Source organism: Rhinopithecus roxellana, chromosome 1 (genome assembly GCF_007565055.1).
Source record: "Rhinopithecus roxellana isolate Shanxi Qingling chromosome 1, ASM756505v1, whole genome shotgun sequence".
Taxonomy (NCBI): domain Eukaryota; kingdom Metazoa; phylum Chordata; class Mammalia; order Primates; family Cercopithecidae; genus Rhinopithecus; species Rhinopithecus roxellana.
The window spans coordinates 76455353-76473130 of record NC_044549.1 but is presented as its reverse complement, the minus strand read 5'-3'; the positions used below and the strand labels follow the sequence as shown (position 1 = coordinate 76473130).

Genomic DNA, 17778 nt, shown 5'->3' with positions numbered 1-17778 from the left:
AGGGGAAGTACCATGTGTCTGTCTTGGGCCCCTGACATGAAGCGATTTTTCAATGGCTGGCAGCAGCCGTGCATCAGTGGCTTCATTCCTAACTTGTCATGTACTTCTTGCTGGAGTCACAAGATGTCTAATATCAGCAGAAGTAATTAAAAATAAACCGGAGACAACGAACCACTTCAACTCCCCCTTCAGCTGCAGGGAGGACCTGCATGAGCTCTCACCACAGCAACTGAAAATGCCTTTTCCTGTCATGCCGTTGACTGACCATGAGAAATGAGTGTTCCTATTTTCTTGAGACAGCTTTAGGATTTATCACCCTTGAAAAAACACAGCTATGACACAAACTCACTCAAAACTTTTGGACCAAATGTGACTTCAGCCAGGGAAGGAGAAAGAAAGAGGAAGAGGAAAGGAGGGAAAAAGAGAAGAGAGAAACGTCAGTACCCAAGAGACTCCCGGAATGAAACAGCAGTGAGAAATAGGAGCATCTTGGAGCATTCACAGAAGTGAAAAGGGTCTACCACCTACACTCCTCACCCTTTTTAATCAATTGTGATGAGGAGAGTTAATACCATCGGTACATGCAGCCCAAGTCCATGTCTCCTATGCCAACTCCCTATACAATTGCCAGAGAGCACTTCTGAAAACAGTCAGTTCACTCCTCTCCATTCAAAAGCCTCCCATATGTCAGGCACGGTGGCTCACTCCTGTAATCCCAGCACTTTGGGAGGCCGAGGCAGGTGGATCACTTGAGGTCAGGAGTTCAAGACCAGCCTGACCAACATGATGAAACCCTGTCTCTACTAAAAATACAAAAATTAGCTGGGTGTGGAGGTGTGTGCCTATAATCCGAGCTACTTGGGAGGCTGAGACAGGAGAATCGCTTGACTCTGGGAGGCGGAGGTTGCAGTGAGCCATCATTACGTGACTACACTCCAGCCAGGATGACACAGTGAAACTTGGTCTCAAAAAAAAAAAAAAAAAAGCCTCCCATGGCTCCTCACTGACCCCTTGGATCACATCCCAACATTTCATTGTGCTCACTGAAGCCCAGAGAAGTTGGCTGCTGCCTGTGCTGCCAGCCTCCCTATCACCCTGTTCCCATGTCCACTGGGCTCCAGCCATTTGCACTTCCTCCTGCTCCTCATACCCATCCACCTTACTGTTCCCTCTGCCATGAATACCTTCCCCGTCCAGCTCCTCTCCCTCACACACGCTCTCCTCCAAGAGGCTTGTCTTGACCACCCTGTCTAGGAGAGCTGCCATTATCCATTCTCTGTCTCAGGTTCTTGTTTGTCTTGTTCAGAAGACTTATGATTAAATGATTTGGTCTTTTCACTTGCTGGTTACCTGTGATCTGTTATTTGTCCTATGTGATCTCATGGGAGGTATCTTAGCCCCCTACTTCTGGGCTCCATTACAATGGATGCAAGACACAGAGGGCCCTCAATAAATACTTGTTGCATGAATGTATTACCCTAAGATGGCTACCTCCTTCCCTTTTTTCCCTCTGCCAGCAAAGAAAATGCTATGTAAAACGATTTGAAAGTCAGAGAAGAGAACAATGCAGTTTAATGGGGGAGAAAGAACAAAGCCTTCCTCCCAAATTGCTTAAGATGATTGAAAGGTTGGGTTCTTAAAAGAATAACCCCTGAATCAGCTCAGGAACTCTGGCCCTTAGAATGGTACATGCCCCATGGAAAGATCAGGAGAGAAGGGATTCCTGAAACTTTAGAAAACAACGTCAGAGGCACCAAGGCAGAGCTAAGCCTTCCAGCACCCCAGAGGCCACTAGGGCAAGGCTGGATTGAGGCTTTATCCTCCAAGTTATACCATGGGGGAGGCTTGGGGCACAAAACCCCCAAGTCAGCTCCTCCTCGGAGATGCACGTGACACCAGCCCAAAGGACAGTCACTTCCAACAGAGTTCCAAAAGTGCTCCAAGCCAGGTCCCCCAAGCCATTCCATGATCAAGGGCATCCCTTTATCCTCAAACCAAGAGTTGCTTCTGCCCTCCTTGCAGTCTCCACCAGGTCACCAAGGGATCCTCCAGCAGCCCTGAGCCTCTCACATGGCCTCAAAGCTACCATCCTTGCCTTTTTATTTTTTTTCTCGAGATAACTGAAAATAAAACGCACAGTACACAGCACTGAAATCGCATTCACCTTTGACATTCTCCTGTCCTTTTAGAAGAGAAAAATCATTTAATCACATCTAGAGAGCCTCATCCTGAGGCCCCACAATTTGCTGTCTGACTGTAGCCCCAGTGGGTTCTGAGATCACCAAGTTCCTGACATTCTGCAGACCCTCCTGTACTTGGGGGCGGGAGGCCAAAGAAATGGACTTACTGTCCCGATGACAATGTATAGAGTGTGGACAGCTCTTCCTCTGACCTATGGTCATTTTACCTTGTTTAGCTCTCAAGATGTCTGCATCCTGCTTAAGGGTCTAGGCTCAGCATTTGAGTGCTGGAGTGGTCATTTCAGGTCCACCAAATGCAAGTCAGGGAATTCTGAATGTAACCTCTTCATGCCTCAGTTTCCTCAACTGTGAAAGGTGATAACGACAGTATACCTCTCATGAGGTTTCTGTGAGAATTAGATACATATGGAGCATTTAGAACAGTCTCTGACACTCAGCATTCAGTAGGAATTAGCTATCATTAGTATTGTTTCATAAAGTGGGGTATAAGAAATTGGTTTAAAACATTCTCTCATTGAAGGCCAGGCACAGTGGCTCAGGCCTGTAATCCCAGCACCTGGGGAGGCTAGGCAGGTGAAACACTTGAGACCAGGAGTTCGAAACCAGCCTGGCCAACATGGTGAAATCCCATCTCTATAAAAAATATAAAAAGTAGGCCTGGTGTGATGGCTCACGCCTATAATTACAGCACTTTGGGAGGCCGAGGCAGGTGGATCACTTGAGGTCAGGAGTTCAAGACCAGCCTGACCAATATGGTGAAACTCCATCCCTACTAAAAAATATAAAAATTAGCTGGGTGTGGTGGCACACACCTGTAATCCCAGCTACTGAGGAGGCTGAGGCAGGAGAATCACCTGAACCCAGGAGGTGGAGGTTGCAGTGAGTCAAGAACATGTTGCCACTACACTCTAGCTTGAGCAACAGAGCAAGACTCTGTTTAAAAAAAAAAAAAAAATAGCTCATTGAGGAAAATTCAGGTTCAGGGAAATGAAGAGGAAGTAGGTAGAACATTCTAGTACTGCTTCTGTGGCTCAAATCAGAAGCAGGTGAGGGTCAGTTCATGCAGTGAAATCTAACAGGTGTGGATGGGTCACCATCCACCTGCACACCTAGGCAGTATGTCATTATTTTACCTACAGTAGAAACAAGTTAGGATGTGCTCTGTTATTTGACAGTTACAGGCCAAATCCTCACTCTCTACCGTGTAACACAAGGCAAAATAAGGGTTATTAATTTATGGATAGCTCAACTCTGCCCCCATAGTAATAGACAGTGTTATAGACTGAATGTGTCTCCCAAAGATTCGTATGTTGAAAACCTAGCCTGCATGATTATGGTATTAGGAGTTGGGGCTTTGGGGAAGTAATTAGGATTAGATGAGGTCATAAGGGTGGAGCCCTCATGAATGGGATTAGCGTCCTTATAAGACTCATAAGAGAGCTTGCTTCCTCATTCAACTCAATGCCATGTGAGGATACCACAAGAAGGCAGTGGTCTGCAACCCAAAAGAGGGGCCTCAAAAAGAACTTGACCATGCTGGCAACCTGATCTCAGACTTCCAGCCTCCAGGACTGTGAGCAATAAATTCCTGTTGTTTATAAGCCACCCAGTCATTGATATTTTGTCATAGCAGCCCAAGCTGACTGAGATAGGTAGTCTCTGATTTCCCAAGCCTCTGCAGAGAAAGCCTAATTCTTTCCAGGGTGTTTGTTCACTGTTACCACAGTGACCTGAAAGCTGTGAAATTCTGTCCTGTGTCCATGTCACAACCAAAACCGGGTTCACGGGGCAGTCAAGTCTAGCATTTATAAAGACCCTACATTCCAACGTTCCAGGCCAAGGCTGAGCAGCCTTGCAGCCTACTCTACCTCTAATCAACCCCATTACCATGTAAGATATTCCAGTCTTGATGGTAGCATTGATAGAGAAGCAAGGAGAGAGTGAAAGAAAAGAGAACTACTCATTACAGAAAAGGAGAAAGGGCTGCTAAACATTTTGGTAAGAGAAGCTACAGCATGAAAAGGAGTATTCGGCATCAAGTCTCCCAGCCCTCCACCATTTATTTTCTGGCTAGTGTAACTGATATAGTTTGTATGTTTGCCCCCTACAAATCTCATGTTGGAATTTGACCACCAATGCTGGATGTGAGACCTGGTCGGAGGCGTTTGGGTCATGGGGGTGGATCCTCCATGATTGGCTTGGTGCTGCCCCATGGTAATGACTGAGTTCTCATTCTAATAGTTCATGCGAGAGCCAATTGTTAAAAACAGCCTGGCCCCACCCCTTTTCTCTCTCTTGCCTCCTCCTTTCTCACCATGTGACATACTTGCTCCTCCTTCACCTTCTGCCATTAGTGGAAACAGCATGAGGCCCTCACCAGAAGCAGAGCAGGTGCTGGCACCATACTTCTTGTACATCCAGCAGAACCATGTGCCATATGCACCACTTTTCTTTACAAATTACAACAACCGCGGGTGTTCCTTTATGCTAATGCAGAATAGACTAACATAATCGTGTATTCAAGTAGAAAAAGCAGTGGAAAAATAGGGAGAAACCGTCATTACCATCTTCTGTTGAATTCAGCAGAGTCATGAAATTCTAAGGGTATCTCAATGACTTTCAGCAATACACTGGTTGGTCTAAATTTTTCAAAGGCTCCTTTAGATCAGTGGTGGGAAAACATACTATTAAAGGGCTTGATAGTAAATTTTTTAGGCTTCACGGGCCATCTGGTTTTTGTCACAACTACTCAATTCTGCCATCAGCCATAGAAAATAGTAAACAAATGGGTGTGACTATGTCAAAATAATACCTTACTTATGGATGCTGAAATTTGAATTCTATATAATGTTCTCATGTCATGAAATATTGTTTCTTTGAACATTTAAAAATGTGAAAATCATTCATAACTCATAAGCTGCAAAAGCAGGCAATGGGCCAGATTTGGCACATGGACCACAGTTTGCCAACCTCTCCTTTAAATAACCTGGCTAATCATTTTCTTACCTATCCGCCTGCTGCTTCTCTGTCTTGTGCATTAGGGGGAAGTAATGATAAACAATTCCATGACTTTTCCTTTTTTTAGTTCACTTGGAAGAGCAACTACATAGATGGTGGGCATAGCCATTTTTCTAATTTAAGTAAATGCAGCTTTATTTCTTGAGCAGGTCCTGGAACGAGTTCCTCTCATATTGGAGTTCATATTTTATTCCAAGTGTGTAAGAGCTGCTGTTAAGTCATAACCAATGGATATTAGGCAAAAGTAAATGGCATCCAATAAATGAATAAATAGCTCCTCATTTCTGTTCTCAGAAATGAAATACTGGCAAGGGACACATTGCATAAGCAATCATGATGCTGCCTTCATAGGCTCACAGTTAAATCACCAATAATGCATTCCTTCTTCCAACTCACTCTAAAATGCTTTATTAAGCAGTTGCTTGGAGCACGGCCCTGTTGGATGGTAAGCGGCTTTTACAAATGACACTCACAAATGCTCCCCTGGTCTGTTCACCAACTTCTTCTGCTTTCCCTTTCTTGGAACCCAGCTGCTACACTGTAAAGTAATCCAGGCTACTGTACTGAGGACAGTGGACACACAGGGTTGCCCTGGAGAATGAAACACCACATGGAGAGAAAGTCCATGGAGAGGAGAACTGAGGCAGACAGTCAAGCTCCTAGCTTCACCAGGTACCCCATCTCACACCATGTGAAATAGAACCACCATCTAGTTAACCCACAGAATCACAAGAAATAATAAATTATTGTTATTTTAAGCCGCTCGATTTGGGGATGCTTTATAGCATTGCTATGTAAGTTATTTCCTTCCCTTTCTCCGTTTTCCTTGCTTCTTGTATTAGTTTTCTACTGCTACATAACAAATGACCACAAATGTAGTGGCTTAAAACAGCACAGTTATTATTATCTCACAGTTTCTGTGGGTCAGGAGTTGGGGCACAAACAAGCTGGGTCCTCTGCTCACGATCCTAGAAGTCTGCAATCAAGGTGCTAACTGGGCTGTGTTTTCATCTGCAGGCTTGACTGGGGAAGAATTTGCCTCCAAACTCACCTAGATTATTGGCAGAATTCATTTCTTTTTGCTACAAGACTGAGGGTCCAGGCTTTTTCTGGCTGTCAGCTGGACACCAATCTCACATTCGAGGCTGCCTATAGTATCACACCATCAGGGAGAGTCTCTTTGCCCTTGTGGAGGGTCCAGTTCCTCTTTCCAGGATTCTCAATTAAATAAGTCCCACCCAGGAGTGTAAATTAGTTCAACCATTGTGGAAGACAGTGTGGTGATTCCTCAAAGACCTAGAGGCAGAAATACCATTTGACCCAGCAATTCCATTACTGGGTATATGCCCAAAGGAATATAAATCATTCCATTATAAAGATACAAGCATGGGTATGTTCACTGCAGCACTATTTACAATAGCAAAGTCATGGAATTGACCTAAATGCCCATCAGTGATAGACTGGATAAGGAAAATGTGGCACATATACCACTGTGCAGCCATAAAAAGGAACAAGATCACATCTTTTGGAGGGATATGGTTAGAGTTGGAAGCCATTATCCTCAGCAAACTAATGCAGGAACAGAAAACCAAACACCTCATGTTCCCACTTACAAGTGGGACCTGAATGATGAGAACACATAGACACATGGAGGCAAACAACACATACTAGGCATCTTTGTGGGGTGGGAGAGCATCAGGAAGAATTGCTAATGGATGCTGGGCTTAATGCCTGGGTAACAGAATGATCTGTACAGTAAACCACCATGGCACACGTTTACCTATGTAAAAAACCTGCACAACCTGAACATATACCCCAGAACTTAAAAGATTAAGAGAGAGAGAGAAAAAAGAAAGAAAGCACACCCAAGATAATATCCCTTCTGATTAACTAAAAAATCAGCTGACTTGAAACAAAACCCTTCACCTATATGAGATTCCATCGGTTAAAAGCCACAGATCCTGTAGATTTAAAAACAATCCACAGGTCCTGCCCACACAGAAGGTGAACAGATTACACAGGACATAAACACTAGGGGGAAGGGCTCAGGCAGGTACCCTAGGCCCTGTACGCCACACTTCTTGGCAGGATGGGATATAGTGAAAGATAGCAGAATTGCTCAGAAGTAGAGAACCTGCTCTCTTGGACTCACCAAAGAATGAAGATGAAAGACAGGTCCAGAAACAATTATCGTATCGGACACAAAGCTATACTTCCTTAAGACAGTTCCTAGGGAGTTTTGAGTTTAGGGCTCAGGCAAGGACAAATGGCCTCTGGCTGGAGGAGAAGAGGGAAGGCTCAGGGCAAAGCTAAGAGAAGGGAACAAATCCCCAGAGGCTGGGGAACAGCAAGTACCTGTTCCCCTAGAGCAGTGGTCAGGAACTCCACACCTGTGGGAGGGAAACCATATGAGTGAAGTGGGCTGAGAGGAAATGAAGAGTGGTGATGAGGGTCACGTCCAAAGGAAGCATGCATTTGCTGCCTAATGGGGACAGCTGCTGCTCAGTTCCATCAGCAGCCCTGTCACATAGGAATGTTGGCCCCAAAGTGGCAGGTGTAACCCATTATGAGAGAAACTACAACTTTAAATTGTTATAGCATAATGATATGGTTTGGCTCTGTGTCCCCACCCAAATCTCATCTTGAATTGTAATCCCCAGATGTTGAGTGAGTTACCTGGTGGGAGGTGATGAGATCATGGGAGTGGTTTCCCCCATGCAGTTCTCATGATAGTGAGTGAATTCTCATGAGATTTGATGGTTTTATAAGAGGCTCTTCCCCCTTCACTCACTCTCTCGCCTGCCACCATGTAAGATGTGCCTGCTTCCCCTTCTGCCATGATTGTAAGTTTCCTGAGGCCTCTCCAGTCATGCACAACTGTGAGTCAAGTAAACCTCTTTTCTTTATAAATTACCCACTCTCAGGCAGTTCTTCACAGCAGTGTGAAAATGGACTAATACAAATATCTTGACTTTTAATATTGATTGGTAATTGACAGTTTTTAAGACAGAATATGAACCAAGAAACACACACCTGTGCACTGAATTCAGCTGAGGAAATGGGTCCTTGTAAAAGTCAATAGACGGCAGCAATATGGCAAAGCCTGCTGAGTATCCAAACCCTCCTCTTTGGGCTATTTCTTGTGGCAGTAGTTCCACAAGCGTGGTTTCCCACCAGTAGCCTCGGCAGCACTCAGGAACTAGTTAGAAATGCAAACTCTCAGCCTCACTCAGATCTACTGCATCAGAAGTCGTAGAGGAACAAGTCCTCTGGGTGATCCTGAAGCTCACTCAAGTTTGATAACTACTGTTTTATGGGAATCACATTCGAGCCTTGAGATCATTTTTCTCTCTCCTGAATCCATTTCCCGATTTTACAGTCTTGAAGATTGTCAATTACAGCATGGTACAACTCTCTACTGAATAGCTAACATTCAAAATAATGGAGAAAGATGACTGCTCAGACATTGCTCATCATCTCACTTTAACAGGATGCTGAATCGTATTGGGTTTTTATGTGAGTTTATTACCTGCACCCTCACATGGAAGTTCATAAAGAAGAGAATGTATATGTGTAAGAATGTCGTGGAACTCTCCAGACAAGTTCTGACAATGGTGGGGAATAGCAGTGGGGGATAGAGAGAAGTTTCTGGGTGGTAATGGGGGCCGTGGGAGGAACTGTACAAACACATTATGTAAAGGAGAGGCCTGTAGGGCTATTATGGCCGATTTTACCATTCTATTCTGCATGTGGGGCCCAACATGCAGCTCTGCCTCGAAGGAAAATAAACATAAAAAAAAGCACAGCCCAATATGGATGAAGCACACTTCACAATGCATCTTTTCACGGAATACATCCCATATGTCTTCATAAGTTTCTTCTCTCCTCCAAAAGTTTCATTTTTGAAAACAAGAAAAGCCAGTATTCAGTTTTGGTCAACCAAAAAACACAAGGCTGAGAAACCATAGATCATTATGAGATTAAGTCTACATGGGGCAAATGTTCATGGACAAGCTAGAGATTACAGTAAGGATTCTCAATGGAGTCCACTGCACAGACAGGATCAGCATCAACTTACCTTTCGATCTGGCCAATTGTATTTTGCAAAGATTGTATCATAGGTGTCCACCGCCCCATCAGTTATGAGCATGATGGCCTGACTGCAGATACTTCCTTGTCCCGTGTGGTTGAACTAGGGAAAGAAATAAGTTCAAAATGGTATACACATCAGATAATTCTATGTATCAGTGAAAAATCAGAGACATGAGGCCTTGGGCTAAAGAAGGCTTTTAAAATCAGAGCACACTGTGCACCACCAAAACAACCTACACAAAAAGTCTTTCCACACAGATCACCATATTTGCTCAAATTGGATCTTTAAGCCAAAAATAAAATTCTAAGCCCTCCAACCAACCGAACAGACCTTACTGTTGGCCAAGGGAATCCCAAAGAAATCTGAACAAGTACTTCAGGCCTTGCCAGGAAGTGGGGGATGGGTCAGACATGCCTGGCTATACCCCCTCCCTTTGGGGTTCTGGGAGAACTGATCAGCACTAATGTTAAAATCACAATCATAAGACTGACAAAACAGACCCTTTGTAGCAATAATATACAAAATTCCAATCTGACTCTGGCATAGCATTGAAAGGCAGATAGCAGGCCCTGAAGGAAATCAAGGTATTTTACTCCAAAATATATTTATTTAACTTATTTGGAAATGACCCTATAAAGTCTTCTCCTGGGGAGGTATTTGCATTCTCTAGAGAATCTCCTTCCCTTTCTAGGTCTTTTCCTAATCCAGGAGAGATTTAACTAAGAGTTTAACACTTTTTAAGGTCTGAAAAGAGATACTTGCCATCTATTCTCTCTGAAACCTGCCACTTAGAGGCTTCATCTACATAACAAAACGCTGGCTTCCACACTCCTCTTAACTCAAGGATTTCTTAATTCTTTCAACCAACTGCCAGTCAGATATCTCTGAATCCACCTATGACCTGTAAGTGCCCCCTACCCCTTTGAAATGTCTTGCCTTTCCAGGCTGAACCAATGTATACCTCACACATATTATATCTTTGCCTGTAACTTCTGTCTCCCTTAAATGTATAAAACCAAGCTGTAACATGACCACAACTTAGGCATATGTTCTCAGGAACTCTTGAGGCTGTACCCCAGGACATGGTCATTCATATTTGACTCAGAATAAACATCTTTAATACTTTATGGAGCTTGGCCTCCCCCGCCCCAATAGATCTAAATACAAATCACAGGGGGATTTCAAAAAAGACACGAGGTGGGAAAGAAGAGTCTAGGATTGCACAACATCTCTTACCTCAGGCATGGGCTCTGTTTTAGGAAATAAGCCCAAAGGAGTTGGCACAGAAATGTTTTAGGGACACATTATACAAGCAACAGGCTACCTCAGAGGCAGCATCTCTTTCAAAAATCTAAAAGAGGCTAGTTTGAGTGGATCTGATGAGTACAGAATGCAGCATATAATAAAATCTAGGAGGTTTAGGCATATAAAGTCAGTAACATGACAATTCACTTGAGAAGCCCAAGTATTTTCTTAATAAGGGTTCATTTCAAATTTATATTGTTGGCATGTAAACTTATGTATTAGTTTATATGTTGGTATGCATGGCATGCTGAAGTTCTAAGATTATGCTCACTGGTATGTAAAGCCCTGGACTTCCTCAACTTTCAGCTTTATATAAGATTTTAGAAGCTCTCAGTCTTTGTGAGTGGTAGGCAGCTAGAGTGACTGAATATGGTTGCCAGAGCAGAATGTCTTTCCCTGGAATCGGGGTGAAAAATTCCCTTAATGAATGCTATTAATGATGCAAATTGAAAGTAACACCAAGTCTTTTAAAAACCCCACAATTACATGTCAATGCTGAGAGATGTGAAACACACAAAAAATCTTCAACCTTCAGTAAGTAAAAACCTTCTCTATTAAAATCTGCAAAGTGTATTCATTCGTCCTAAAATTATTTGCTAAGTGCCCACACAGCACTAGGAATGAAACATACAAAAATCCCTTCCTCATGTAGCTTCGTATTTTCTTTGGGAAGACATACAAATACAAGGTAAATAAGTAAAATACGTTATATGTTTGATAATGGTGATGTTAAGGGTGGGGAAAGAAAAAAGCAAAGAAGGATAGGAAATGGAATGGGGCAATTCTAGAAACCGTAGTCAGGGAAGACCACTGAGAAGGTGACATTTGAATTATACCTGAAGGATGTGAGTATCTGAGGGAAAGATACTCCAGGAAGGGCAAACGTTAAGTGCAAAGGCACTGAGTGGGAGTGTGCCTGGCAGGTTCAATCTACTAAACCATGACACTGGAGAGGGATGGTGGCTACTCTTGGCTTTGCAGGCTGGCCACTGGTGAATGAGAGCTGATAAAGCATTCAAATTAAAGATATCTAGATAGATAGATAGATAGATAGATAGATAGATAGATAGATAGATAGATATAGTTATAGATACTTTTTTATTTTTTGAGACGGAGTCTCGCTTTGTCACCAGGCTGGAGTACAGTGGCATGTTCTTGGCTCACTGCAACCTCTGCCTCCTGGGTTCAAGCAATTCTCCTGCCTCAGCCTCGCGAGTAGCTGAGACTACAGGCAAGCGCCACCATGCCCAGCTAATTTTTGTACTTTTAGTAGAGACAGAGTTTCACCATGTTGGCCAGAATGGTCTCAATCTCTTGACCTCATGATCTGCCCGCCTCGGCCTCCCAAAGTGCTGGGATTACAGGCGTGAGCCACCGCGCCCGGCCTCAAATTAAAGATATTAATGCCTAGTCTTCATGCACTTAGACGTCTGATGTGGAGTCTGAAGTTGCAGTAACTTGAGAGAAGACCATACATAACTGGATAGATGAATAAATAGATAAATGGATGAATGGAATTTCCTTACGGCCATACTGAGACACAGCAAAGCCAACTCAAATCATGCATGGGGTACCAGGGCATAGGGGAAAGCACTCGGTGTCATCTCAGCAACACAGCTGTGTGCCTAGGATAAGTTTCCTTCCTGGGCTTTCATTCTTCCACAGACAAGATAATAACAACATCCTTACGTGGTTGGTACACCACAGGTTAAACGTTCAATGTTTGCTCTATGCCAGGCTACATGTGTTAACACAAACTTACTTAATTCTTACTAGCCTCTGAGGTAGGTACTATTGAGACAGCCAGGTGGGAGGGGGTCCTTGGCAAAATTCCAACCAGCCTGCACACTAGGAGGAATGCGCACTGGGATGGAGCCACAGAAGTGTGAGTGATTTGCAGCGGGGTGGAGCCTGGTCCCTCCTCTTCCTGTGAGGAACCTGGAATTCAATCTGCGAGGTGGGAAGAAGCATGTACTAGCAGGACTAGTACCTGTTTCCCTTTTTTCCCTTTTTGCCCAATAAATCCCAATTTTCTTACTCTTCAAACTTCTGCAAGCCTAAATTTTCGGGGTCATGTGATAAGGATCCTGTCTTTAGCTGAGCTAAGGAAAAGTCTTGCAACACTATCGTTATCTTTATTTTATAGGTAGGAAACTAAGGCACAGAGAGATTAGCTAACTTGCTCCAGGTGACACAGCTACTATCTGACATAGCTGGGATTTGAATCCAGACCATCAAGCTCTAGAATCTACTCTCCAATTTAGCACACAATATGGCCTTTTAGTAATACAGGAACGTCAGTGAGCAAATGGATAGGTGGTGGGGTTCCAAAAGTGTTCATCTCCTCCTCCTGCCTCTACTTCCTCTATCCCTTTTAGGGTTTCAGGATCACAGGGGAGTCAGCAGGGCCGTGATCCTGAGGGTGCGTGCTCCTTACATGTGGTGCCCCAGACACTTTCCTCATGTTAGTCCTGGCCCTGGGAGCCACCCCTGCAACTCTGACTGCACATGTGCAATTGAGTTAATGAGCAGACACAGCCCATGACACTGTCGTGTTAGTAGGTAGAAACACCTGGAAACTCCACTTATTGCACCACAAAGCTTTCCACGCGACCACTGTTCTACTGTCTTTATCAGCGTAACTTACTATTTCAGAAAATGCTCACCCAGGAAGTTCAAACTCGCAAATAACCTCATTGCTTATTCCAGGAACTTCTTGAAAGACCCATCAATTCTTCAACAGAAAGCATCAAAGGACAATTTACACCCTAAGACTGAACCCCTGACCTCAAAATCTCTCCCTTGCTATGTTCACCAACCCTCAACAAATGATTTGGATTCTTACCTGATCCTAGCCAAGCCCCCTCCCTCCTCTCCCATTAAAAGGTCCATCTTCAACCAAACTTCAGTGTCAATAAATATGTGGACTCTGTCCTTCCAACTCTGGGAATCTGCTAAGACTCTGTCCTTACTGCAGAATTAAAAACAGCCTTGTAGCCTGGTCTTATCAACAGGTTGTTCTGGAGATGTTCTGGGGAAACTGTATTAAACACAGCCTTCACACCATTAAATAAATCCAGCAACAAGCCAATGCACAAAAGTAATCTATACTTCAGGTCACAGAAGCTTCAGAGGGGGAAAAAAAAAACAGAATGCTCTAGGGCCATCATTGTTCGTGAACTCATTTGAAAACATCCTGGAAAAATTTTCCCAAACACATGGAAAGAAAGAGAGGGAAAAAGAAGCTATCTGAATAATGTGGACTCAAATAAAGAGCTGCCAGGAGCTGTTTATTTAAAAACATTACTTTCCTCTCTGGTTGAGTCCCTGGTATTCTCTGCTGCAATCTGTAGTTGGTGAATTTTGAAGAATGCAATTAAATTCAAATGCTTTGATGAGTAATATCTTTTCTCTTCATATTTGTCTAAAACTTTTTTTTTATTGAATAGCGAGAGTGATGAAAGTGTTTTCCATAATAATAACAATGACAAGGGCCTGATGATGAACTACAATTAGCTCAGTGATTCATCAGTTAGCAGTGAAATTTTCAATGCATCCTGACATTTAGAGCATTTGGTTGTGATTAACAGTCTTTGAAATGTCACCGAATTTTATTTAATTGGCTAAGAAAAAATTTTAAAAGGTAATCACTGCAAAGATCACATTCATCGCCAAAAACGATAATTGCACTTGTCACATGACAAGGTAGATGCTAACTACTGTAGCAAACTGGCTCTGTGTTCTTACAGAATCTAATGAATGCAGCAGAGATCAATAGCTCGAAGGGGCTTAGAAGTTTATTTGAATGCTCCTTTCAAAGCCATTTGTATCAACAACTGCAAGCCTTTAAGTCATCTAAGCAAATACCGAAACTGAAATGCAGGTAACTGTAAGACAGAATTAACTCCATTTAATTATAGTAACCTCTGAACCATTCTAAGCTCCAGCCACAATCACAATTTTAAGCACGTGCACGTGTGTGTGCGTGTGCATGTGTGTTAGAGAAATTACTTTTTATTTCATATTGACTTGCAAAGGCAGGCATAATACATGGGAAGATAATAATATCACTTAAAGGTCATATTGATGAAGTAGAAAATATTAATAGATAAAGCTTCATTTTCATGGGAGATTAACCACCTCTGTGGTTGTCAAAGAGTTTAGCTATTTAAAAGCCCACTGGCAAGAGATGATATGAAATGTTTTGCCCTATGAGATAAATGTGCACTCAAACAAATATAGTGCTAACCGCCAACCAATCTCAAGCAGTGACATTTTGTAACATTTATCGTTGTGTTCTTTTTTTTTTTTGATGGAGTCTCACTCCGTCACCCAGGCTGGAATGCAGTGGCATGATCCCGGCTCACTGCAACCTCTGCCTCCCAGGTTCAAGCGATTCTCCTGCCTCAGCCTCCCGAATAGCTGGGATTACAGGCGCCTGCCACCACGCCTGACTCATTTTTTTGTATTTTTACTAGAGACGGGATTTCACCATGTTGGCCAGGCTGGTCTCGAACCCCTGACCTCTGGTGATACACCCACCTCGACCTCCCAAAGTGCTGGGATTACAGGTGCGAGCCATCAGGCCTGGCCTATTGTTGTGTTTTTTAAAAAACATTTATTCTGCTTTTTGCTTTCCAAGATCTACATTCAGCTTATCTGGTTATCTGACCAGACTCCAGAGGTGTTTTTACAAGGGTATGGAGGGTTTTCCTGTTCAAAAATGCTTCCTTCACAAAGATTCAGGGTAAAAAACGTCCACTAGGTGTTGGTGATTTCTCTCGGTCTTAGTAGTCCCTGTGAAAGTGTGAATACACCTTCTTGGAGTATACAATGATATTATGCCCCAAAATATGGCTGGTGAGCTGTAACTTCTAGAAGATGCCAATATGGAGATGATGATATGATATAAAGTGTTCCTGGGTTAGTAAGTGTGGGTAAACACATTTTTAAAGGTTTGTTCACTGCAGGACTTCTCAAGGCCTTTGATATGCGCAAGTATCTTGTGAGTCTGCAAGAGGAGGATAGCATCTCCCCACCTTGACCACAACCCCCATGTGGGAGTACCTTGGCAGGGCAGCATTAAACTGGGCATGCTATGGGAAATAGTGTCTTAGAGGGGTCTGAGAACAAAGGTGATAGATGGAAAGGATAGACAGAGAAAGGGTACCAGGGCAAGGAACAGAAAACAGAGGAAGATGAAGGGCAGCAGACACTCCTTAGGACTTGGGCAAGGAGAACCAAAGCATTTGTAGTGGGAACTGTGTCTAGAGACCTGGGGTCTCAGTGGTCACAGTGGGCACTTCTCACCCAGCCCAGCACTGCTGAACGGGATCCAGGTCCTGCCTCATCAGGCTGATTCTCAACCCCACGAGAAAGGGACCACCAGGCCCGCCTCATGGGTGTGTGACATGCATAGCTGCACAAGATCACATTGAGACAGCTCCACACGTGGTTCAACATTTTGCTGCCATTAAAATTCTCAATCACTTTCAACAAGAAATCCTGCATTTTCATTTTGCATGGGGCCTTGCAATTTACATGGCCAGTGCAGGGTAATTTCTATCCCCATTATACAGATGAAGAAAATAAGGGTGAGACTGAACCACACTTATTTGCCACACAGCAAACTCTGGCTGAGTCGGGCTTCTCAGCCCAGCCTGCCTTACTCCAGGGGCCACAGACTTAACCATACAACCATCTCCTAACCCCTTCTCTTTCACCACTTAGGCCAGAGAACAGGGAAACAGAAATTCACTGCAGGGCAGCCTTCCAAACAAGGGACTCCACAGGTCAGAGAAGTCTCCCCCGGCTCTGACCACTAGGTTTTTGAGATAAAATGAGAGTGATTTTTCAAATTGTGACAAGTTTTTTCAATATCACTACCTGGAGAGAGCCTGCTGAGATGCAGAGACCCAAGCCCTAAGAAGGCACCTGCCCAGGTTTCAAACCAGAATTTGAAGTGCAGCCTAGTCCTCTGTCCTGGCCAGCTGTGTCACTAAAACTATTACTTTGCTGTCAACAGAGACGTACTGTCCAAAACACGGACTCTTACATAAGTGTTTACATCTTGTAGCCAACAGCTCCTTGGAGCTCATGAGGTGACAGGGGCTTTGAATTTGTACTGAGGAAGTTGACTTGGCACCTTCTCTCCTTATTTTTCTCTTCTCCCCTGCAGTCATGACACTGGCTCAGGACTGAGATCTAAATAGTCATCTTCATGGCAACAGGTATTATTGGTAAAACAGAGTCTAGAAATTAGGGCCTAGCCTTTCTTGAGAGGCCAGAATAGCTGAGAAGTAAAAACTCAAGTTTTGGAGTCAGGTGTAACTAACCCACAATACAAGTTATGCACTGTGGAGTGAATGACTCACCTGGCTGGGCCTCTGCTTGCTCACCTGCAAAATGACAACAGCCTGACCTACAGAGCTGCCTGGAGACCAACAGCAGCAAGGCCTTGGTAGCCTCTGCTGGTCTCCCAGCTCCTGCTTGACACCTCAAAGTGATGTTCCTCCATTTAGTGCCTGTTTGTTCTCAGACTATCCCATGCCTTCTTCCTGCAAACCACAGCTCTCAAGCTCCCCAACAGTTTTGACAAGGATCATATAAAGGTGAAAGGAAGCAAGGAAGGAATCAAGGTATTTCTAAGCAATTTCTCTACACTCTCAGGGGATAGGCATTTTCTGGCTATAACTGTGTCTCCTCCATAGTTCCAGCTTCCACAGGTCAGATCCTTCCCTCTATGGTCACAGTTCTTCTTGGGTAGCCTCCTCCCCAGTTCTGTTCCCATCTGAATGGCCACAGTGACTCGGCTCTGATGTCACCCCTCCTGCCTGTTGTACCCCCCGCCCTAGAGAGGAGATGCCTCCTGCTGATGCTAATCTGTGGATTGTTTCATTCTCTGGTTTCTCAGCTTTTCCATCCCTTAGGCCATCGATTGCCTGAATTAAACTCCTACTATTTAAAATACCTTGAGTGGTTTTTATTTTTCTGCTTCTTAACAACTTCATTGCTCTCTCCCTAGTCCAAGTCACCATTTTCTTTACCCAGATAACTTAATGTCCTTGCTCTCCTATAGTTGCTTCTAAATACAGCAGCCTGAAAAATGCTATTGAGTTCAAGATTATGTCATTCTCTGCCTAGACCCTCCAATGGCTTTCC

General features: G+C 43.7%; 1 protein-coding gene across 2 annotated transcripts in view; it reads right to left on the bottom strand.

Moving 5' to 3' along the window:
* The window catches only part of CACNA2D3 (calcium voltage-gated channel auxiliary subunit alpha2delta 3), a 958335-nt gene that overhangs the window by 431525 nt on the left and 509032 nt on the right, over positions 1-17778 (bottom strand). For both annotated transcript variants that reach the window (XM_030926087.1, XM_030926131.1), the window contains exon 11: positions 9298-9411. In XM_030926087.1, the coding sequence (XP_030781947.1) occupies positions 9298-9411 (114 nt within the window). The remainder of the gene's footprint in view (positions 1-9297; positions 9412-17778) is intronic.